Source organism: Copadichromis virginalis, linkage group LG4, assembly GCF_057382275.1.
Source record: "Copadichromis virginalis isolate Kocher_CV1m ecotype Utaka linkage group LG4, C_Virginalis_male_GT1.1, whole genome shotgun sequence".
NCBI lineage: Eukaryota > Metazoa > Chordata > Actinopteri > Cichliformes > Cichlidae > Copadichromis > Copadichromis virginalis.
The window spans coordinates 31,830,500-31,855,235 of NC_140621.1; the positions used below are offsets into that span (position 1 = coordinate 31,830,500).

The 24,736-nt window shown below is 39.6% G+C and overlaps 1 protein-coding gene across 1 annotated transcript in view; it reads right to left on the bottom strand.

Annotated features, from left to right (window-relative positions):
• Positions 1-543: 543 nt before the first annotated feature.
• The window catches only part of mybpc2a (myosin binding protein Ca), a 39,116-nt gene continuing 14,923 nt past the window's right edge, over positions 544-24,736 (bottom strand). Inside the window, exons 9-26 of the mRNA XM_085454930.1 lie at positions 22,840-22,945; positions 20,872-21,041; positions 19,167-19,332; positions 18,527-18,633; positions 18,396-18,425; positions 16,925-17,064; positions 16,523-16,682; positions 15,659-15,763; positions 15,305-15,493; positions 15,031-15,165; positions 13,110-13,277; positions 12,691-12,779; positions 6,765-6,960; positions 5,491-5,630; positions 3,736-3,895; positions 2,351-2,487; positions 1,238-1,424; positions 544-939 (exon numbers count right to left, since the gene is read on the bottom strand). Of these exons, the coding sequence (XP_085311056.1) occupies positions 905-939; positions 1,238-1,424; positions 2,351-2,487; positions 3,736-3,895; positions 5,491-5,630; positions 6,765-6,960; positions 12,691-12,779; positions 13,110-13,277; positions 15,031-15,165; positions 15,305-15,493; positions 15,659-15,763; positions 16,523-16,682; positions 16,925-17,064; positions 18,396-18,425; positions 18,527-18,633; positions 19,167-19,332; positions 20,872-21,041; positions 22,840-22,945 (2,420 nt within the window). The 3' untranslated portion in view covers positions 544-904. The remainder of the gene's footprint in view (positions 940-1,237; positions 1,425-2,350; positions 2,488-3,735; positions 3,896-5,490; positions 5,631-6,764; positions 6,961-12,690; positions 12,780-13,109; positions 13,278-15,030; positions 15,166-15,304; positions 15,494-15,658; positions 15,764-16,522; positions 16,683-16,924; positions 17,065-18,395; positions 18,426-18,526; positions 18,634-19,166; positions 19,333-20,871; positions 21,042-22,839; positions 22,946-24,736) is intronic.

The window sequence follows — 24,736 nt, forward strand, 5'->3', positions numbered from 1 at the left end:
TAGCGGTAATTCGTTTGCTCAGTAATGACGTGGGAGAGCTAATTAGGGCAGTGTTGATGGGTGCATTAATTAGTCTCTAGTGTGTGATGCTAATGAGACCCTGATTTGGAGTGTGTATGTTTGTGTTTGCATGTGCATGAGTGTAAACCATGTTTCTGTAAAGGCCCACCAGTATAGGTCATGCCATGAGGAATGTAGTATGAGAGCATGAGGGAATGGGTAAATACTGCAAGAGAGTGCGTTGTGAGTCAACACTGGTACTTTGTGTGTGCGTGTGGTGGAGCAGCAGGGCTATATCTGTGTATGAGAACCTCTTTAATCCTGGTTACGCCATGATGTCGGCTATGCCTGACTGAATATTGATCCCTCCATTGAACCATTACAGGCCCCTGCTCACACACCACAGCGAGGAAACAGGGGCGTGCGTACAGCCGGTCAGTCACACTGCGGTGCTTTCAGTGCTGCAGCTGCATCCCAATCATAAATTCATACCAACCTATAAAAACGTCCAGGACACAAAACAGACAACACAGGGAGCCGTAATGGATGAAAGGCTGTTTTATAAGTGTGTTCAGTGACAGGTCCACTTCACAGATAAGAAGGATCCATCTGTGTGTGTGGTCACAGCAGGGCAGCTCTACTACTCTACACTGTGGGTTCTCTCAGTCAGGGAGTGACAAGGTGGCAGCGTGCTGAAAGAATTTATGGCATATTACTGATATGGCATTCATCATAGCAGCGGTGAAAGGCAAGCATATGCATTTAGGGGGGTGGGGGGTGCACGGGGTGGCTTTAGAGCCTCACAAGTGATCTATTTTAATCATATTTATTCATGACTATCCCGTTATACATAATCCATTACTATTCCTGTTCAACTGTATCCTCTGCTGTTTCGCAGTGCCGCTCATTTCTTCGCCTCCTCCCCTTTCTCTTGTAAAACTGTGGAGAAAAAGAGAAATTTAAATCAGCACGAGGGGCCAGCAGATCATCCTGTTTAAAGTCATCTGTGGCTCTGAAACTTTCTCTGACAAATACAATAAGGTGATTTATATTTAGCACAGGAAAAGGAATTCTGCTTTCGCCTGAACAACAGCTCAGGCAAAAGGGGTTGAGGGGATGGAGATTTGTCATGGTGAGCTTTATTGAAGCCTGCCAGGGAGAGACTTGCCCTGACTTCAGGTCATGCTTTAGCTTTGAAACTACATTGTTGTGGGAAGTGAAAACTACATCGACATACCTCGAACCTCCAGAGTGCACTCCACCTCGTCTTCCCCGAGGTCATTGATGGCCCTGCAGGAGTATCTGCCCCCATCAAACAGGCTTGGCTTGCGGATATTCAGAGTCAACACTCCCTGGTTGTTTTGCATCAGAAACTTGGGGTCTTCACCGATGATCATTCTGTTCTTCATCCAAATGATCTTTGGCTAAGGCACAGTAGGATGTTGGAGGAGCAAGCAAAATTGGTGGGATGCAGGAAAGGAGAGGAGAAGGGTGTGTGAGTGTACGCGTGGGGGGGGGGGGGGGGGGGATAACACAGCGAGGGACGTCAGGAGGGTAGGAGAGAGCAGAGGGAGGAGGGTAGGAGGTGAAATTAGGTCAACGTTTCGCCTTGACAAATCTTTGCCGATTTTGTGTGATTAAAAAAAATACATGCGCTAAAAGATCTAGCTGCTCCACCTCTTGTTCTAGCTTCCTACATAAAAATACATTCCTGCAGCAAAGGCATCAAAATCCTTTCTGACTGTTCACACACTCACTGCTTGACACTCAAAACCTGTAAAAAAAACACAAAGCAGGAAATCTGTGGCAAACCCTTGCAGTGCAGCTATCACAGGCCAATCCAGGTAAAGTCCACACACGATGGTGCTGTAGTGTGTAGTATAGTCATTTGCAACAAACAGCTGGGGGTTACCTTTTGTGCATTCAGCACTGCTTTATTGACAGCCATGACTTTTTTTTTTTTGTCTTAACACAACCACACTAGGACACATTGTACTCACTTTATTTCACATTTATTTTACTCGTCATGCAGAAACTAGGAAGCACACTTCTCTATATTTTATCTTTAGGTTTTCTAGATATGTTTGAATCTGTGAGCCGCACACAAACTACCATCAAAATCCACATACTGATTGGTGTCTAAATACCTAACAGTCTAAATACCTTGTTGCTTGGTTTTACAGACCAATTTTTAAACCGATTTTTAAAAATTATTTTATATCTTAAAAATATAAAAAGACAAATAATTAAGAGCAGAAGGATAAATACCTTGGGTTGTAAATGAACTCCAATCAAATGCCCAAAAAACGACATCACTGACACACACCTGTAAAAAGTAAAGTTCAGATACCTTGGGGTTGCCACGAACGGCACAGGAGATGGCGGCACTGTATCCTGCAATGACACTTCTGTCCACCAGGGGAGCTGTGAATTTAGGACAGCTGCTCACGTCTATCTCTTTGTAGGGTGAAGTGTTGTAGAGCAAACCTGGACATGGGGTGAAGACGTTGAGACACACATACACTCACACTGCTTGATGCCAACACAGATATAATGAAACATAATCAAAGTCAACATATATGAAAATAAAGTACATATATCCATAAATAAATCAAAAGGCAGGGTAAAGAGGTAAGCTTCAAGTTTATGATTAAATATTTCAACACGTCCTCCAGCAGACTGGAGCATAAAAGCTAACGCTGACTCCCCAAAGGTTTTTGTCCTGTGCTTTCCAGCTCTTTCTATGATGAATGTGAGACTGAAATAATACCGAATTTGCTTCCTTGTATCAATAATGGATATTCAACAAATTTACCCATTGATGGGTTAAGAGGAAATTCAAATAATTCTGAGAATTTTCTGAAGAATATGATGAAAAGACAGATGAAGGCCATGTAGCTGAAAAGGCTTACATAGTGTAGTGGATGAAAGATGTTTTCATTTCGGTGGGGCATGCCTCAGTTTAAAAGACGCCAAGCTAGTTTGTACCACGCTGTAAAAGTCGATTCTGTCCAGGAAATGTGTAACACATAGACTGAAATGCATAATTATTAACCTTCAGTTGTCACTGTCCACTATTTTGGGAATGTTTTGTCTGTAATATCCACGCCGCATCCTCTCACACAAGCAACTGTTCTCAACTGGCTTTTGAGTTATCGAGGCAGGAAGCTGACTTTTTGTTTTGTGCTCAGGTCAGGTGGGCACCGCGATCAACAACCCTCCAAATTTTATAGGCCAGACTGATGCTTGGAACACAAAAGAGATTGGCTGGTGGGCTGCCAAGTCTTCTGGGAGAGTAAGCAAATGCAACAACACAAAAACAGTAGCAGCATTTGGCTGGTGGCAGGTGTTAATTTCCCAGCCTGGTTGCTTTCATAATATGCGGCCAATATTAAATGGTATTTAACACTCTGTCAAAGAATATTTCTGTTAAGCGTAATCAGTGTGAATTAATTTAGTTTTAAACCATGTTCAAGCAATTAATCACAGCCGATAATTAATTATAGGTAGTTCTAATGTCGTTACTGTGTTCTACAGCGAAAATAATACAAAGCTGCGTTTTATTTAGTGTAGCTTCTGCTTTTCACTACTGTACCCTTTACAAACCACAATGCTCACTTTATCTTTCAATTGAATACAATGTGGTCTACCGCTCAGCATGCGTTAGATGTTGCTCAGCATCAAAAGCAATACTATCATGTTACAGAGAGCAGAGCTCTGCGGGGATTTCATTACCTGTTTTGGTAATGACAGCGGTGTTCTTGCTGATGCCAGGCTCATCGCTGAGGCCACAGATGTTTTCGCTGAACACTCGAAAGGAATACTCGTTCCCCATGACCAGGTCAGACACAGTGCAGCTGGGCCTGCGGTTGTGCTCATAGACCGTGAACCACTCCTGATGTATGAGAGAGAAGGAGAGGTTCAAAGAGGCTTATAGCTGAGGTGGAGCTCTATATGCTGAAGAATCTCCAGTGCCCAACATCTATGTTCTTCTAGGCCGCCTTCCTGTCGATTCATTCAACATAACGACCATGGTAGCGTACGACGGCTTTGCGTACGACGTACGACGTTGGGTTTTTTGCACATTCGCTGAGCATTGCACATTCTGACTTTGGAGTAAATTTTCTAGGAAGCCAGAGTGGGAATGCCGTGTGGAGATGACATGTTTTTCACTTGTGAAAAATCTTTCTCACTTGGAATAATGGACTTCAAAGCCTCAAAACACCTTCCCAGATTGATGGGCAGCAAATATTGTTTCTTTAACATGATAGCCGATGTCTTTGCATCTTGGCAATGTATCTACACACCTGAACGCTCCAGACTAGCTTTTACAGGAGTGCTCTCACTTATCAACTATCAATTAATTAAATGCATTTGATTATATGCACTTGTCTTTCGCTTTCCCTTATATTTCCTGTTGACACAGTAAGGGTGTACTTACTTTTTTTGCACACTGCTTCTGCATTTTGACTTAGTTTTTATTAAATAAATAATGGCAGGGTGTAATATTTCATATGTAATTTTACCCAATTTTAACACCTTCCAAGGATCTTTATTATGTGCTGATTGACAAACTGATTGAAAAACTTAGAACTGACAGTTGATTTCTTTTTTACCATGACTGTAGTGTAAAGTGGGCTTTTAGAGGTTTACTGCTTTCAAGAAATTGTTCATAAAATTGTAGGGGGGAGAGTAACAACAATGAGCAGAAAATGCTATAATTTTATAGCATTTTGAATACACATATATATACATATATATATATACATACATATATACACATATATATATACATATACATATATATATACATATATATACACATACATATACATATACATATACATACATATACATACATATACACATATACATACATATATACATACATATATACATACATATATACATACATATATATATATATATATATATATATATATATATAAACATTAAATTGATGCTTTTTTTTTTAAACATGAAACTTGGGTTAGTTCAACATAGAAGCTGAAAAGTGAGCTCTGGAAGTGATCCATAGGTGCACAAGGAGGCGACCCTGATGGGCAAAATGGGACAAATCAGGTTCAGTTTTTGTTTCTGTAGTTACAGAAAGTTTAAGCTTGCATTTTTTGGGGGTTTTTTACATTCTGTTTCTTTTCTGATGATCAGACACAGTGTGATCGTTCCAAATTTATTCTGCAGCAGCTAATGTCAGCAAAAGATCCCAAAGCAGGACTGATCTTCATGGAGCGTGCCTGGCTGTTTAACATTTAGCAAACCACAATATAGAAAATGTCAGGCAAAAACAATTAAATCTAATCCCAGTGACATTAAAAATAAAACACAGAAGAATTTGGTTCAACTTGTACTTGGATGCATAATTTAAAAGACACTGTTGCTCCGGAGTTGCATGCCTCCAGCACTATTATTAGCGAATTACCTTGCTTGACAAACCCTCTCAGTACCACCTGTACACTCTGTCATGCATACCTTAGTCTTCTTGTCAGCTTTCTGAATGGTGTAGCCAATAATCTCACAGTTGCCGTCATCTTTAGGCGGCTTCCACTCCAGCGCAGCATTGAAGCCCCAGATATCTGTGACATGCACGGCGATGGGAGGACCAGGCTTTTCTGGTGGGATTGTGAGAAGTGGCAGAGTCGAGTTACAGGTGGAGGATTTTGTGTGAAACTATGAACAAGACAGGTTCATTAAACTGCACAGCTCAAGGGTGGTGAAAAAATGTTCCACACATGCATAGCTGGCTGAGATAACTCTCTTCTTTGCCTAGACATAGATGTTGGCAAGGCTTTTAGAGGCTGAGAGAGGGAGAAATGTACAAACAGATATGGAGCAGGGAAGTCCCAGTGAGACAAAGAAATCAACACTTGCAGCCGTAGAGATTTGACAGATTAGACAGATTAGAAAGATTGACAGATTAGCAGAGCAAAAGACAATAGGATCAAGGGAAGGCGGTGATAGCTGCATACATTACTAGAAAAACTGTTGGCATAGACGTAACAAAGAAGAAGTATGCCTCGATAACAAAGCAGAGAAATGCAGTGTATTTATCACTGATCCTTCTCTGTGGCCTTCACCAAACACAGTGCAGTAAAGAAAACAGTGCAACATAGTAGTGTGTGTCTCATTAATCTTGCTGTGAACACTCTTTTCTTTTGGAGTACAGTACAAACTGTGAGCACTGCTTCTGTTTTTCCCCTTTAATCCCTCCTGTACTGTCTCCTGCTAAACGAGTACAGTGACAGATCAACTGAGGAGGGGGGGGATCAGAGCCTCTCATTATTAGCTCAACCTTCTCAGCAGAGGAAGTGACAGAATAGCCCTCAAAATCCAAACCTAATCCAAGTCTATAAGCAAATAATCTCAGCAGAGCCCCACCAAATAATCCACCCAGAACCCTGACCCGCGGAGACGAGCAGTAAGCTGGTGAATGAGCTGGCGGCCACAGAGGCAGGAGCCAGGATTATAACAGAGTGAGAGAGAGGACTGAGCACTTTGATGATTTGCTACTTTGAGTCACAGATCCTTCAGAGTATGAAATAAGGAATTATCATCAAATTTGACAAAAAAAGACTCTTGACATGTCACAGATTCAAGCTCGAAGATTCATCCCATTTCAAAAAGGTTATTAATCATGCACTTTGTGAATTACGTGCTATGTTCTAATCTTAATGAGAGAACATGAGGTGCGAGTTTACATTCTTTAGGTGAAGCTTAGAAGGTGTTGCCATGGTGAAGGGACTGACCTACAACCTGGATGTGTATGTCAGCGCTGTCTGACATGTTTTCAATCTGAACAGACAGTGTGTACTTTCCAGAGTGGACCCTCTCGGCAGAGCGAATAAAGAGGATGGTGTCAACTTCACTGGTACGAGTTCCCACTGTGCGGTCCTCCATGGGAACACCATCTTTATACCAGGTCACAACAGGACGAGGCTTTCCCTGTAATTAAAGGGAAGGAAAGGAAATGATTCCAAATATTTCAAGGAATACAGTCTTTCCAAAAATCGGGCACAACCCTTATAGCAAAAGAAGATCATAATTTCCATCATGTCAGACAGTATGTCTCTATTGTCCCATGAGACCATTCTGCCCCGCTAAGCATTTATTTTAAAATACTGAGGCAGCAAAAGAAGCAGGAAGACTTCAGCACAGAACAGAGGAATCATCACTGTCAACAAACCTGATGTTACCCACATAGCAAAATTGGTATGGCCCAGATCTGGCCCACACAATGTGCTTACACATGGCCCACATACCGCAAAGAATGACGGCCCTTTGGTGGCCTAGATCAGGTTTGCCAGATGTGGCCCACGCATGGTCAGCAATGTGTCCACAAGTGGCCTTTTGCTGGCCCTGTGCTGGCCCAGAACAGTTTCAGCTCTGGCCCCAGATGTCAGCCTAATGTGTACCTTAATCAAGCCATGTAATAACAATGTGCATAATAGTGCAAAGTAACATGACAAAACTCTGTTCAGACAGTGAATGGACTGATTCTTATATAGCACTTGTCTACTCTGTCAGATTACTCAAACACACCACACTCACTTTCTCTAAACTGAGTGCTTCCGAACTACATTTATACATATTCACACTTGACATACAGACTGGAAGAGGCAGGGATCGAACCACTAACCTTGTGATCAATAGGTGAACTGCTTCACCTCCCAAACCAAACCACAATTGAGCCAGATATGGCATGCCATCACATAGTGCCATCTATGCCAGGCCTGGCCCATATCTTGATGTCATATGTTTTACCATGCCAGAAGTCAGCCAGCAGTACCGGCTTGATACCAGATCCGGGCCAGACCTGCTTGCTATGTGGGTAGCTGGGGTAGAGGTGGGTTACAAAGCAGCTTGCAGATACAGAGATACACAGCCTGCCCAAAGATAGAGATATGCCACTGAAGTAAATCTGAATAAAGATTTATTGGCAAAGAATCGCAACAATATCAGATGGACTGCAGAGTGAAGGCAAAAGGGCCAACAAGTGCTCAGCATCTCTGTAATATAAATATTCTGATCCTGATTTGAACCTGCTCTTTGCTCCTGCCGTACATCTGATATCTCATCCCAAACCATCTCGACTGGGTTTAGGTGACCAAGGAGTCCAGGCCATCTGGCGCAGCACTCCATCACTCTCCTTCTTGGTCAAATAGCCCTTACACAGCCTGGAGGTGTGTTTGGAGTCATAGTTCTGCTGAAAAATAAATGATGGTCCAACGAAACGCAAACCGGATGGGATGGCATGTCGCTGCAGGATGCTGTGGTAACCACGCTGGTTCAGTGTGGCTTCAATTTTGAATAATTCCCCAACCATGTCACCAGCAAAGCACCCCCACACCATCACACCTCCTCCCAGCACAGATTTCCACTGGTCTAATGGCAATTCCTTGTGTTTCTTGGTCCAAACAAATCTCTTTGGGTTGTTGCTTTTCCTTAGTAGTGTTTCTTAGCAGCTATTTGACCATAAAGGCCTGATTCACAGTCTCCACTGAACAGTTGACGTAGAGATGTGTCTGCTACTGGAACTCTGTGTAGCATTTATCTGGTCTGTAAACTGAGGTGCTGTTAACTTGCGATTTCTGAGGCTGATGACTCGGATGAATTTATCCTCAGCAGCAGAGGTGACTTTTGGTCTTCCTTTCTTGGGGTTGTCCTCATGTACGCCAGTTTCGTCGTAGCTCCTGATGGTTTCTGTGACTGCACTTGGGGACACATTCAGAGTCAAATTTCCCAGACAGACTGACCTTCAGTTCTTAAAGTAACGATGGACTGTCATTTCTCTTTACTTAGCTGATTGGTTCTTGCCATAATATGAATTCTAGCACTTGTCAAATAGAGCTGTCAGCTGTGTACCAACCTGACTTATGCACAACACAACTGATGATCTCAACCCCATTAAGCAAACAACAAATTCCACAAATAAACCCTGACAAAGCCCATCTGTGAAGTGAAAACCATTTCAGGTGACTGCATCATGAAGGTCACTGAGAGAAGGCCAAGGGTTTGCAGCGCTGTCAACAAAGCAAAGGGGGGCTACTTTCAGGAATCGAAAATATAAAACATATTTAGAGTTATTTATCAATTTTTTCTTTGGTGCATAATTCCATATATCTTGCTTCATACATTTGATGTTTTCTTTTTATACCTACAATGTAAAAAATAGTAAAAGAAAAAAAAACATTAAATGAGAAGGTGTCCAAGCGTTTGACTGGCAGCGTATCAGAATAACTAACTCAGTAGCTGAGTCTTCAGCTGATATGCCATTATTTCATCTGACCTCGATCTGGGGGCCCACCTAAACTAATGCTTTGGTTAATCTGTTGAAAATGAAACAACTGACTTGATTACTCACTAATAATGTCCTTACTAGTAAATTGATCTTTTGATTAACAATAAATTGATCTTATAGAATATTTTTTTAAAAAATTTAAACTTTTGCACATAAAATATTTTATTAAACATGTCACCGATAACTTTAGTTATGGCCTGATATTACATCAGTGTAAAAACAGCCGCGGGAACACACTCAGTCCAGCTCGTGGATGAGATGACAGAACAGTCGGTGCTCTTTTTTCCCAGGAGAACACTATGTAGCCATGTTCTCTGTCTCAGAGAAGGCTTTTCATCTGCTTCTTCAAAAGGAGACCGAGCTATGGCTCGCTTTCTTCTTGTCTATTTTTATTTAGAACAATGGTTTACCCTTTACAGCTTATGGTTAGATTCTTTTTTACCACTGCCATAATTTGCAAGTTGCTGTCAAAAGCTGTAACGCTCCCTGTGCCTTTAGAACTCTTGTTCCCCTGTTACTACCAACATTAGCACATTAGATTCCAGAAGAGGACGATATGTTTTCAAGTAGCAGCCATGGGGAAATAAGGGCTTGGCTGTTTTTTCTTCAAATGATCACTCAAGGATTCACTTAAAATATCTACAATGTGCAGTGGGATTGAGCTTGGGTAGGCTTTGATACAAATGTTACCCCATTTTTAGATTTTTAGATGCCCCGGTGCATGATATAGCCATTTGTTAAAGATAACTAAAAATAGCAAGTTTAAAGTTAAGGTAATGTGGTATTTACAGATGGCCCCAAACACCAGAAATGTGAACCAATAACTTTTGGCTGGGGATTGCTTGACTAGCTAATCATGTTTTTCTGCCATCTTTAGGTGAAATTGCATTTTCTAGTGGAAATAAATTTAGAATAGCAATTAGTAAAGATTTGAATGTATGTCTTTTTAAATCATTTTCAACAGTTAGTCATTATGTTTTCTGTCCAACCTCACGGTTTTGCTCACAGCTCATATTTCAAAGCTCATGACTGATTTTGACTCCTTCTGTATTTTTAGATTCTATAAATATTCCATAGGCAGTCGAGTGGAGGTATGTGTGATGTGAAAGCCTGATTTACAATGGGTGCAAAACATTTCTTTAATCTACTCTCTGACCACTTTACCAAAGCTAGATAAAAAATATTTTTAGGTGTCATGTGGATATTCTGCCTTTACTCTCCTTTAATTAAATATTAGACATGGGGTACTGACACTTTGTTCAAAGTTAAAGTGTATAAAATATCACCACTAGGCTTCAGTAGAGTTTTTACCCCTCAAAAAATGTTAGTGTTTGAGGGGTAAAAACAGTAAGCTGTTTACCTCAGCTGTCTATGTGTGTCCGTGTCTATTTATTCTGGAGGCTTTAAAACTCCTCCAGAAGTGAAGCTCACTTCTGTGTGATGACAGCGATACTGGGGAGAGTTGTTGAGGAAATCCTGAACTTTTCTTTTGGTAAGTGCTGCTGTTTTTTGCCACTGTTAGCTACTGTTAGTGTGTTAGTAAAAATTTCTTTAAAGTGGATCTACAATTGCTGGACTTAGTGGGGACTAAGACTGATTATAAGAGGGAAAGTGAATTCTAGAACACTTGCATGATGTTAGCTTATTTTAACAAACTGTTGTTGTTGATTAGACAGGTCATTATCAGCCGTTCAGAAACAGGAGGGTCACATTTAATGACAATAAGTAATTGCAAACATATTTGGAATAAATAAGATGGTTTTGCACAAACCCTGACTTCAGTTTGGGAGATGAGGTTTGAGGTAAAGAGAAAAAGCATGATATTTTAACCAGATGCTGATTGTGTTGTCTCTTTCCTTCACGTTTTGCATCTTTGGTGATGAGAACCCCGTCTTATGTGATAAAACATACTGTAGGTACGATCCTTCATATCTTGAGTCTGGCGTGAATAAAAGTTGCCATGACAGCAAAAGAACACCTATGAGTTCTCTTCTCCACCGCCTTTGATGTACCACATATGCAGCTGGTCTCAAGCCACACATATAAAACACAATTAAGCAGAACAGCAGTGTCCATCTCGGGTGCTATAGTCAAGATGGCAGGGCAACGTGATAGCTTTCACAAAGCAGTGCCTGCTCCTATGTATTTTTAATGGATTATTTAAGTTTATTATATACAAGTTTATTAGATTGCATCAATTTGTTGAAAGGCATAATCATACATCACATTAATTAATGTATATTTATGAGTACAATATCCTGTTTTTCTATTAAATGAACTCAAAAAATACCTCAAAACCAGAATTTTAGCCTTGAGACATAAGAGCTGTATTTTGGCTGTTATTCCTTTAACATAATCTCATTCTCCTCAACCCTCACTGTCTACTCATATATCCCCGCACTTACTCTGATTCAAAACCAAAAATCAATCATTAAACTTTATGAGAAAACAAGCCGTATTTGCTTTCACTCCATATTTTTTCATGGTCATCTGTCCCTCACCTTTGGGGACTCTGAGCACATGCCAAATGTAGGACTCCAATAAGCAGGCAGAAGGTAGCAAAAGCAAACCTTTTATTTATATTTATGTATTTAACAAAGAAATCCAAAAGCACAGCAAATTGCAACATAAAACTTAAACGAATCCATAAACTTTAAGGGAAAGAACAAAGAGCGCACAAGGGAAGATAAACAAAGACTGAGGCGAAGGACACGACTACTTCTACACAAGAGGGGAAAGTGGAAACAGGAGGGTAACAAGACACAACTGAACCAAATCTATACAATGAGACAGAAGGTTCTTAGTAAAACTAAATGTAAAACCAAAGAGACGAAAAAATTCCAAATGAGTAACAATAATTGCAACAAAGAAAACACAGAGACATGAGTGAAGGTAACAGATGGGAGAAGACGCAGAATGAGACAGAGGAAGCACTGAGGGGACCATAAAAACAAACTAGAACTAGAATCAAAACCTAAATAATAAACAGAAATAAAAACATACAAAAAAATTCATATTTCCAAAAACTCAAAATGCTGGAACCACCCAGAGAACCCACTCCACATTTAGAGAACCACTGTTCTAACATTTGTATATTTCTTAATATTTGCTAGGATTGTTTACATCTCATTTCTGTTTTTTGTTTGTTTTTGTATTTTGAAGAGGAAATATGTGCCGTTTGCATGAGGAGTGAGACTGGTGTTCTGTTTACAGTTGTTTACTGCCTGTGACTGCACCTTGTTCATTTGCATTTTATGCAGTTAAACAATAAACAAACAAACAAAAACCACATAAGAGCACCTTGTATTGTCCACTCTTTTTTTCCCGATATTGCAAATGAAGTGTAAAAGCTAAAACTCTAAAACCAGACTCACCTGGAAGGGGATGACCAAGTTCACCTTCTCGCCCACTTGTGTGATGAATTTGGTTCTCAGACGCCGAGGCAGGCGTATCTTTGGATTTTCTGGTTGGTGGACACAGAGAAGCAAAAGTTAACTTTGTGAAAGAGTGGGTGATGTGGGGGTGTGTAGATATGTAAAATGTAAAACATGTAGAGCTTTTAGGTTTTCTGTATGTTCCTTTGCGTGGTTACAGTAGAAATGAATGACTCTTATTGGTTAAAAATCTCCGATATTTGCAGTAAATTTATAGTAGCTAAATTATTTTTTCCCCTCTGATTTATCCTAAATGGTTGCTGAACATGATGTCTATCCCTGAATACACTAAATATTTCTAGTGCTGTTAAACAAATGTGTTCATTAAATGCTGTGTTTGATTAAAGCTTGTTTCTGACCCACAATCTCTCGGATAGTGACGGCTTGGGAGAGAACGGCAGGAGGACTGTGGCCGGCAATGTTGACTGCGATCACTCTGAATAGCATTTTCTCCCCCACTGGGAGTCCCTTCACCCTGTAATGGATATTTCCCACCGGTTCCTCATTAACCCGCACCCACTGGTCACCTAAAAGCAATAGTAGGAATAGTGAAGAAACAGATCAGAAAACCAGGATTAGTGTGTAACTTTGAGATTAATGCTGAGAAATTAATCACGTATAAATATTGCTTACCAGTGAACAGGCAGATATACAAATAACACTAAAACACACACACAGGCACATTGGCAAATACGTCTTCACTCAAACTTTTTTCTTATACCTACTAATCTTAAAAACTCACATACAGTTTGTAAATAGCTGAATGATGATTGCTATTACAGTAGGCAGAAAGTTGGACAGTTTTCTATAGCGCACATTAATCCAGCCTCAGGTGGCCTTTTCTCAGGGGGTCACAAGCTAGTGTACTCCTACAGCCTGGATAAATGAGAAGGTTGCATTAGGAAGGGCATCTGGTGCAAAATCTGAGCCAAATCAAACATGCGGATGTGTGTGCTGTGGCAATGCTTTGGGAAATAAGGGAGCATCTATAAGTACCTCTCACATTACACCAAACACATGATTTCTTTTGCCTTTGGTCATGTTTTTTTGTTTGTTTGTTTTAAGAAGGATTTGTCATATCACTCATTTATTACTTTAACCGAAGGAATAATCATGACCATTACAGTTCCTATAATAAATAACTTTTAGGCAGAGAGGTTTAGCAAATGATCAATCGTTCTCTTTGTATGAATAATTTTTGGGTTGCCAGGATTTGAAGAATCTCATTTGCACGACTGATTTCTAATGTGTCTAAATTCCAGTGTTCAGTGTTACTGTAATCACATTACATTTTTCAGTAATGCAGTGCGAACTGAAGAAGCTTCTAAGATGAGAGGTGAAACGTCTTCAAGCAACTTAAAGAAGTCCCAACGCTTTTCTTTCCAAGCTCCTTAGACTTCTTCCTACACTTGTGCTGCGTTCAGCTGATTTTTTTTCGTGCATGACAACAGAAAAATGCTGGAGCGGTTTAGAGCTTTTGAGGAGCAGTGATATGGATTTTTTTTTTCCATCGGAAAGAAATTCCAGGACATAAACAACTATATTATACTCCAAAACTTTGGCTCTTTGCAGGCATCTACTCAAACAGCATGCTAACATAAAGCTAGCCAAGAGTGACGATAAAGCTCAGCAGACAGGTAACAAAAGCAGCAAGTAGTCAGGCTTGTAGCCTCCATTTCTCTCTGTTTGTGTTTCTACAGCAAAATCCCAGTGCCATGTAGTACATTATGAGTTGACTTGTAAAGGAAATGAATTTCAACGGGGTAATGTTGTGTTAAATCCAACATGTTAAACTTTTCAGTTTCAGGAAATAACATTTCTAATGTTTGACTGTGATCATCCCACTATCTTCTGCCTGTCATGCCTCTGGCTATACATAATTCATGTATATACACAAAACACAACAGATGCAAATATCACTGTTAGCATTTATATTGTAATGATTATCTAACCTGCTTAAAATTGTTTAGTGGCCCCTTCCTTTCTGCTGCATACCCAAGATGGCAACCACTGAGCGTGACAAGTGTTTCACACGTGTAGAGCATTTCATGCAGCCTTGATTGAGAGCCGGAAAACAATCATACACTCAGAATAGCAGGTGTAAGTATGAATTCCTCTTGCTAGCTAACTCAAAGGTGCATAAATATATATTAGCCCACAATTTACTGTTAATATCCCCAATTTGTAAAGTTCTGACATTTATCTAATGTCGTTAGTTATAGCTTACAAATCCAAAATAAATCCTTAGTATAAAGTGATATCCATTTTGGTTATTCTTACTTCCTTCTTTGCAGTATTCAATGATGTAGCCATCGATGCCACCTGCTCCGATTTTCTCTGGAGGACGCCACTTGAGTGCACAGGTAGAATCTGTCACATCATCTACTGTGAGACGAGTGGGCTCACTGGTGGGGGCTGAGAGAGACAAGAGCTAATTAATACGTTAATACGGGGTATAATGGGATGGGAAGGTAGGTTAAGCTGCTTCAAAATGAGCATTGTGTGAAAAGCCTCTGTTAATTAACCATTCTGCTAATGACAAATGGCAACGCACCAATGGGCATGAAGGGCTTTGAGCTTGCACTGGGCTGAGAGATGCCAATGTCGTTGACTGCAAACACCCTCATCTCGTAGAGTACACCTTCAATCATCTTCTTAGCCTCGTATGTGGTGGACTCGTAAACATCAAAGTTGAGCTTCGTCCATCTGGGCGAGCCTATCTTCTTCCTCTCCATCAGGTACCCTCGAGGAAGCAGGATCAACATACGGTGAAGTCGTTAAAAACAGCTCCATGTCAGTTAGAAAAAAATATTGCAATGTAATAAACAAAATGGAATTTAAACTCCTCTTTTCTCCTGGGAGGAAGACATCAGATGTGAATATTACACGCTGCATGTTTCAGGGGTACCTTTAACGGCAACTCCACCGTCAAAGGCGGGAGGGTCCCATGTGATGATGGCAGAGTCCTCGCCAACTGATGCGCACTTGACGTTCTCAGGAGATTTTGGCACATCTGGAGAGGCAGGTTACAGTTAGAAATTGAAAGCATGGAGAGATGAAACACAGAGAGAAATGGGAGCGTTTGAGGTTTTTGATGTAGTACAGTACGTAAGACAACATGCAGATGTGATTTAGGGAGTCAACACCAAATGCACTGGTAAAGCCATCATATGTTTCACTGATCACAAATGAAAAACGTTACATTTTTTATTACCTCTATATAGACACTGCCACTTTGTAGAATAAATTACATCAGTGGTGATTACAAATCATGTTAGAGCAAGCTATTCTGTGTGTTTTATGACTCTTAAAAACTATTAATCAAATGTTTCTATGTCCCTTATTTAAGTAATTTCATCCACTGCTCTCTATTCATTGCTTACCCTAAAATCCATCTTGGACTAGAGACTAGATAATTATTATTTATTATATAAATTATGTCTTGGTCATTCTTAGTTCTATTAAGAGACAGACAAATTCCTTACAGTATGTATTTTAATGAAAAACAATATCTGAGGTGAAAGTCTAAAAACATATGTTTTTTTTAAATATGTTAATTGTTGTGGGTAGAAGCTGCAAAGACACTGGACCTAAAATTCAGATGATGTGAGTTTTTAAAAGATGGCACCACTATTGAAAATTATGGATTTCCTTTTTTTTTTTTTACCATGACCCAGTCTCAAACTCTGAGGAACTATTGCCCTCAGTCAGACAGAAGTAATAGAAAGGGATCAAGGAAAGAAAAAGGCAAAAGTAAGAAACAGCCACTGACCCACAACTCTAACAAAGAGATCCGCCTTGTCCTCGCCGACAGGGTTAGTCACCGTGATGGAGTATTGGCCCTCGTCCGCTTTCTCCGCCCCCTCTATTACAAAGCTGCACACATTCTGCTCTGACTCCACGTGGACCCGTCCCTCAGCCTCGGACAACACCTACCACACAGGGCAGCACAGAGTGAGAGACAGAACAAAAGGAGATTGCTGAAGAGGACTGTGTCGCATGACGACAGCCACCACAAAGACAGGTGATTCAACCGTCCCACTCTAGTGTTGTTTCATTCTTCTTTTGTGCTGTTTAATGACTAACGGCGAGGTACTCTGATTGACGCAGAACATATAAAATATCTGACGCGTTTGTGATGCGAGGTGAAGGATAAGAGCCATTTCTTTCTCACTTGGTCTCCTTTCATCCAGCACACAGTGGGGGCCGGCTCTCCTGTGAACTGAACGTCCAGGCGAAGTTTGTTTCCAGCCACCACCGTAATGTTGTTCTTGCCGCCGGAGCTACCGGTGTCCAGGAAGATCTTGGGAGGATCTTTCATTGTGACCAGATGAAGACAGGAAGAAAGAGACCATTTAGTTTAGAACAATGATGTTGGTTCTTTTTTTGTTTTTTATATTTGAGATTCAAGGTGTCTCAAAGGTGGCACAAAGACTAAATTTACTGTTTTTTTATTCTATATATGGTCTTTTTGGACTCTGGCAAAAAAAAAAACCACTAGAGGGATTTGGGGGTTTTACATTTGGAACAGCATCATACTATACTGCCTAAAGCCAAACAAGCAAGTTGGAGCTTTTGTCTACTCGATGGCTTTCCAGAGCTGTGAGCATTTTCAACTTTCACATTCTTCAGTTCATTATATATTTTTAAATTGTTTCATAGAAGAGCCTTTTGTGTTGCATTTTATGAAAAGATCACACAATTTTGAGAACAAAACAGAGAGCAAAGAGCAACTTAACAGCAGCTAAAAAGCAGTTTGTTGTGATTTAACTTCACACCTTTCTGCAGGGATGTATAAATGAACTCCAGGGTACGTCTGTAAACTCTAGGGTGTTGTTGCAGGTGGAACAAAGTGCACTACAGACATACCTAAGCATCAGTCTGAGTGTGGTTAAATAAAAAAGGAAGTGCAATTTCACCAGTATTGTTCAGTTTTATGATTAAGAAATGTAAGTAAATCTGCCAATAAGACATCTGTCACTATGTCTAAAATTACAGAAAATGCTCCACCTCATGGACCCATTATAAAAAAATATAAGTTGCTATAGTAAAATGCTTCTGTGTTTTAATTGTTTTTGTTTACCTATTACTTTATTATTTGGCATAGTATGAGTAACAATAGCAGAGTTCCCTTATCAGTAGGAAAAACTGTAAATACAGTTAAGTTCAGTGATAGGTTTTCAGTCCCTCCAATCCTCTTATGGCTCAGGGACATTATAAGTGCAGCAACCAGAGCTAAGCTCCAAACAAAACCTGCACATATGAAGATTAGAGATAGCCCAGATAACTGTCACCCAGTCTATTTGTATTACCAAAGCATATAATAATGTCTGCGCTAAAAAACTGAAATGAAATCCTTGATGTGCTTCTGGGATAGATGAAAACCTGACATAGACAGAATCTGTCCCACTAACTATAACGTACGGTTAGGCATCAATCAATAAGAGTGTTACACTAACAATAAATGATCAACTATTTGATTTTTTTAAAAGGGCACAAGGACATTTTAACCATTTCCCTGTTCAGAGGGTCACTCAGTGGCATCTTATATGATATTTGCTATATTTTCTCAACAGCTGATTAGCTCAATAATGTCATACACGACAGTATAAAGTATGAATTTTGTCTTTTAAAAAAGCACCTACCTTGTCGTGGAACATATTCAATTTTTATCTCTGTGGGGAAAAATGAAACAGATCAGGAAGATTCAAATTTGCAACTTATAGGTTGAATTCAGAAGAACCGCTTGGTATTTTGATTTTTACGTCGCTCTCACCCAGGAAGTTCAGTTTTGCTGAGAGAGAAAGTGCGTAGCCATCAGGAACGAAGGTATAATCTCCAGCGTCTGAAGCCTTCACATCATTGATCGTCAGCTTGTGGATCCTGGGGACATGTCGCCAGATGTTACCAAGGAGACAGCAGTTGTTATGACCCGCATTTATGCAAAGGACAGTTGCCCTAGCAACATACTTCAAGAGACAATATCGCAGAGTGAGAAAGCTACTAAATGGCTTTCACCTTGTGTGACCGCTGTCACCTTGGCATATCTCCTTCCATAGGCAGCTCTGATGGAGGGCTTACTGAGAGAAAACCCAGACCCTTGGGGTCTGTTTGTTGTTTGTGTGTGACCATGTGTGAGTGTTTGAGGGAGCGTGTCTATGTGTTTAGAGGTTAGAGCTTTACAGATTGCAGCCTATCCCCAAAAAATGGGTCAAACAACTAAGAAAGCCCTCTGGTAATAGTTTTCCAAGCCATGTAGCAAACTGTTTATTGTCATAGCTATATGATTTTGTGAGCCTGGGTGTGTGTGTTTGCTGTTGTCATAATGCGTGCAGCTGTACATGATAGGTAGCCAAGCTGGAAACAACAGTTTTATCACAACAGAACATCAACCCACTGGAGTCTGATAGCGATACCTTCCAATGTGTGAAATTTTGATGCGATCGCTGGCCTCGACTTCGATACCATCCTTGAACCATTTTCCGGTCACGTTTTCATCAGACACCTCACACTTGAATACAGCTTGCTCAGATGCCTTCACTGTCAGGTCGGCTATGCTCTGTAGAACCTCCAGCTCCTTATCTGCACCACAAAGATCAATCAAAAGTTTAATTAATTAAAAAAAGCCTAATTAATTAAGTGTATCCATGCAAAATTAGTGCAAATACAATGTTACAGTTTTGCGCTTGAGTATTACAACTTCCTGGATTTTATTTGTGTGTTCCCATTTCCAATCTTTAGTGTTGAGTTACATTAACTACCCATTAGAAACCTAATTATTACCAAGTATTTATAAAGTAACGTTGGATTTGGAGGAATCGCTTCCTCCCCCTTTTTTTCTTTAAAAGAAAAAAACTCTACTATATACCTATGCTGGCATTGCTACAAACTAACAGCGACCTCCACACCCAAATGAAACCATTGCACAAACGTCAAAACTGCAGTTCTGTGAATGAGCACTTGAGGCTAAAACTGAGTCAGTCTCCACAGACTCCTATGTTAGGCTGCCTCTTGCACCGCAGCAATAAACATGATCGCAAAAACGTGTCTTTAGCCATTTTCCCCCTTTTATGCATTCGTTTTAGTACAACTAATCCATACATACATTTTGTAAACCATTTCAGAGACACCCCAAACCCGCTTTTCTGGTCATCTTTTATCTGAAAGAACCCATCCTACTCGGATTCCCTAACCACCACTATGGAGTAGCAGTTCTGAGTTCTGGATGACCTAGAAGATCCCAGAATCAGTACAGAAGAAACTAATTTTCTTATATCTGCAATTTGCTTGCAGCCACAAGTGAACGGTAGGAATGTAGATCAGCTGGTAAATCAACACCTTTGCTTTCACGCTCATCTCTTTCTTCACAGTAGATCTGAGCAGTAGTCACATTACTGGACGGTGACACAGGCAACACTGACAACAAACGGGGAGTGTTGCCTCTGAGAGGAAAACTATTATCCAGCATTCCTTCGTTACCTCATAGGCTTTAGCCATGCTGGTTTTAGCCACTTTGACTGTAGTACTTTGTTTATATCAGCTACCTAATTCGCAGTTACTATAACTATACTATTTTTTCTCTGTATTTCTATCCTTCATCTGAGGGGGAAGGACACAGATTTTTTCACACTATAATCAATTTATGGGACTCGTTTGACTCACAGCGTGTAAGTGCCTGATATCTGAAGCCTGATATCAATTTTGGAGGTGTAAAACCAAATTAGTATGACGAATAGTGTGATACAACTGATACAAGAGATTAATGAAATAAAATTAATGATGACATGAGTAATGACTAATTTGTTGCTTTTCATGCTTGTCAGGACGGAAAACATCAACATGTGCTGAAGTTTGTTTCTAACTGAGGAGTCATACTGGAAATACATGTCTGTAAACTTTAAACAGCACCACAGATTTCATGGCCTTTGCAATTTAAGAACATTAATATTTTAATTATTAATTTTTATTTTAATTAATAATTATGTAATGTTTAATTTTTAATTGCTCCAATAATATATGATCATGTTGTTATTTGCTTTTCATGATCCCCGTTTGTTGTCAATAAGCCCGGTTAGCCTGGATAGCAAGTTTTCAAGCACTGGTGGACTGGAGGACAAATACCTTCAACCTCCAGCTCTGCCTTTGACTCCCCACCGTTGGTATAGACGTAGTACGTTCCAATATCCTCTTTAGTGGCTTCATTTATGATCAAAATATGTCTCTTCCCATCTTTCTTTAACCTGTACTTTGAACCTGCAGTGTCTCTATTCAACTCCACTCCATCTTTCATCCTGTGAAGAAAACACACACACATATATACATCTGAAATACTTTAGCACAGGAACGCGAGAAAAGGGACTGATACTTGAGATGTTGGCAGTGTTGTAGATAGTGAGATCCTTCAGGAGTCAAAAGGCTTTGGGAAAAAGTTGTGCAGTAGGTGAGGATTTTTTGTGTACAATATCTGTACCAAAAAAAGCTGTGTATAGCAAAGAAAAAAAATGCATGCATTCATACTCATATCTTTTAGTTTGGCTCTCTAAAAATCTCTGAGTGGAATAACCACGTCCAAAAAAGTGCAGACAAGAAGGAAGCAAGGAAGACAGTGTCCCAGTTAACAGCCCATCTAGGCTTCCCCTAATTGCTCAGACAGCTTTGATTGCTGTGTATTATTTCAACAAAAAAACAAAAACCCAAAAGACATCTTTGTAGATTTTGCCTAGAAACTGTCTGGCTTTGTACAACAAAGAAACTTAAAATAAAATAAAATAAAAGCCACAAAGATTCTTCTTTTGTGGAGAAGATTATTAGACAATGATATTAGAGTCAATTGCAAAATGTTTAGCTAATAGCAATGTTTCATATAACAATTTGGTTGAGCTTATTGATAGATGCTTACTAATAATGGTTTTGGTTTTGGGGGGGGTTTGTTATTCATTACACCTTTTGCACCGATAAATCTTTATTTTAAAGCTTTTCATCACACCATCTTGGAATAATAAACCATTACAGTACTGAAGTGACAAAACAGATAAATCTCCACCATTGCTTTTGGTAAATACTGTCTTATTTGCTGAGGGCAGTTAGCCAAAGTATAGTCACAGTAGAAATAAAGTCCACCTATTACTTAGTAGGTTGTAAAATTAGATAAATACACATCAGACTGGCTCGTACTGCCAATCTTTTTAAATCTTATCTTAAAACACATTTGTATTTACTGGCTTTTAATACAATATGAGAGTTATTTGACAATTCATATTTGATGTTTGCTATCAATATTATAAGATATTTTAATAGGTATTTTGTATTCTTGTACAGCACTTTGGTCAACATTCCTGTTGTAATTAAATGTGCTATATAAATAAATAAACTATATAAATGATATAACTATATAAATACAACCTCAGTACAACAGCAAAACATGACATATTACACTTTGTCATCATTTATTTAATCAAACTTAAGCAGACCTGCAGAAACAATACTTGAAAAACTAAGACAGGACAGAAGACAGAAAACCTGATTGAAACGCTGTGCCATCAATAACCTCAATGAACCTCAATGAGCTCAAGTAACATTGAAAAGTGAGCCAAAACTCTGTGATGTGAAAGCCTGATAAAGTCGTATGGAAAACAGCTACTTCAAGTTACTGCTGCAAACATTCGCCCTAAGAGGAATTGAATCACTGGGTACTTTGCTTTTCACACAATGCATTTTGGATTTTGCATTTTAGTTTTTAAGAAATAGATCATAATATGTTGTAATATGTCATGTGCTGTTGTTCATATCTCGCTGTATTTACAGTATTTAATTTTAAAATGTAAAGCCTTAGGAACTGACATCTGTCCTTTTGCCATGACTCTGTTGGAGTGTCCTTATGCAGAAACCTCAGTTACACACTATTAGCCAGTATCTTTTATGTTAGCTTGTAAAAATTAAAAAAATTGAGCTGCGTCAGCATTGCTTTATGAGGCCTGAAACGTATTGTCTCATTGGACTGTTTATTCCGTTATACAGAGAGTTTTATTAGCTGAGTAGCACATTGATGAATTTCAAACTCAAAATGAACCGAAGGGTAAATTAGCTCACCATATGACGTTAGCGCCTTCCTCAGACACTTCCACTTCAAACTCCACCCTCTCACCCACCACTGTATGAACATCATCCAGCAGCTTGGTGATGGTGACTGGAGGTTCTGAAAACAAATAGCTTTGAGTCAAACAACAGATGGGAAGTGAGTCATTAAAGAGATACGCTATTTTATGTAAATCACCAACGGGAAACTGGACATATCTAAATCACCGGAGTACACAAATACGAATGGAGAGTAAAATAAGTGTGGCGAATAAACACATCTGCAAGGAAGCAGGACTTGAGGAGAGTGACTAATGCTTTTCTACGATATTAACAGCAATAAGAATCTATCATTAAAAGATATTAATTATGTCATAATACAGTATACATGTACCTGTAGGTCAGGTTTTTTAGCATTATTTTCTTCTTTTTGAATGGTCGATACCCTACTTTAGTACCTGTTAGCAGAAAAATAGGATAGCACACAAAACATGTAAACGCTCCTTCGTATTTGAATAACAGCATAGTATATTCCTGAATTTCTTATCCAAAGCCACCAAACACACCCATCTTGTGGAGGTGGAAGGCACCTCAAGTCTCCTGAGGTGGTGGGAGTCACATTGTGTAACCACATGGTGTGATGCTTGATGCTCTACTAGCCTCAGCTATTTGTCACAGTCGGCCTCCAGTCCCCCTCCGGACGTTTCAATTCTTTCTCCCCTTAGCTGGTGTGCCCGCAAACTCTCTGAACTACACTCACAACACCACAGAAATATGTAAAAATCTGACTGGCATCACAAAAGTTTTGTGAAATGAATTTGATGTTGTCCACATAAAAGCTGAGGAATATATTCTCTCTGGAATACACAGACACAGCTAGAAGAGTATGACACTGAAATAGCCCAGTAGGTTTGTAATAGCGGCCGTACCTTCAAGTCTGGAAAAAGCAATATGTGATTTGTACTCTGATATGGAATCACCGTGACATGTTTGGAGGCTCCCAGAAACTCTAAAAGTGAGACACTGAATGCAATAGAAATGTAGATGTAGATACAAAGTCATGTAATCAATAGTTTATCATGAATTTGTCCCTTCAATGAAGTAGCTGAAAAGGCAACTGAGTGAGTGAGCTATACAGGTTTCAGTTAGGACAAGAAAAACAATATTTAATCTAGCTTTAAGGGTTTTTTCAGTTACATAATCTGTTTAGTGTTTAATAAATAATCACAAGCTTCATTTCCAACTGTTTTTTTTATGTCTGTTTATCTCGTATCCCTTCACCCGTTGCCTACTGGTGGTGGTCAGAGGGCCCGGTGGCGCCAGTGTCCGGCAGCCTTGCCTCTGTCAGTGCGCCCCAGGGTGGCTGTGGCTACATTGTAGCTTGCCATCACCAGTGTGTGAATGGGTGGATGACTGGATATGTAAAGCGCTTTGGGGTCCTTAGGGACTAGTAAAGCGCTATATAAATACAGACCATTTACCATTTACCATTTATATATTATCATTTTGTTAGTCTATGTATTTATGTAAGCCTGTGTTATTATTATTTATTATCATTATTATGCTATAACAAACAAATATGGGATAAATAAAATATAAACTAAAAGATATTTATTAACTTAATCTAATAACTTGTTTTATCTAAACTGTTCCAGCTGGTCCCTGATTGGCTACTTTTCTTTGATTGGGTGATATCTGAAAAGTTTATTTTTGCTTGTATATTCTGTTTGTAACCCATGTGAAATACAGGGCTTCAAAATCCCTTTTTGTAATCTAAGGCTATAGCCTGTTATTGTCACAAGGGGGCGCTGTGATGCAGTCTTGTGTTCTGATGACCTTGCGTCTAGTGCGCAGGAAGTATTACCTCTCTCTTCCTGTGAGATTTTCCCTCTGATGGCGGTCAAGTACGTGT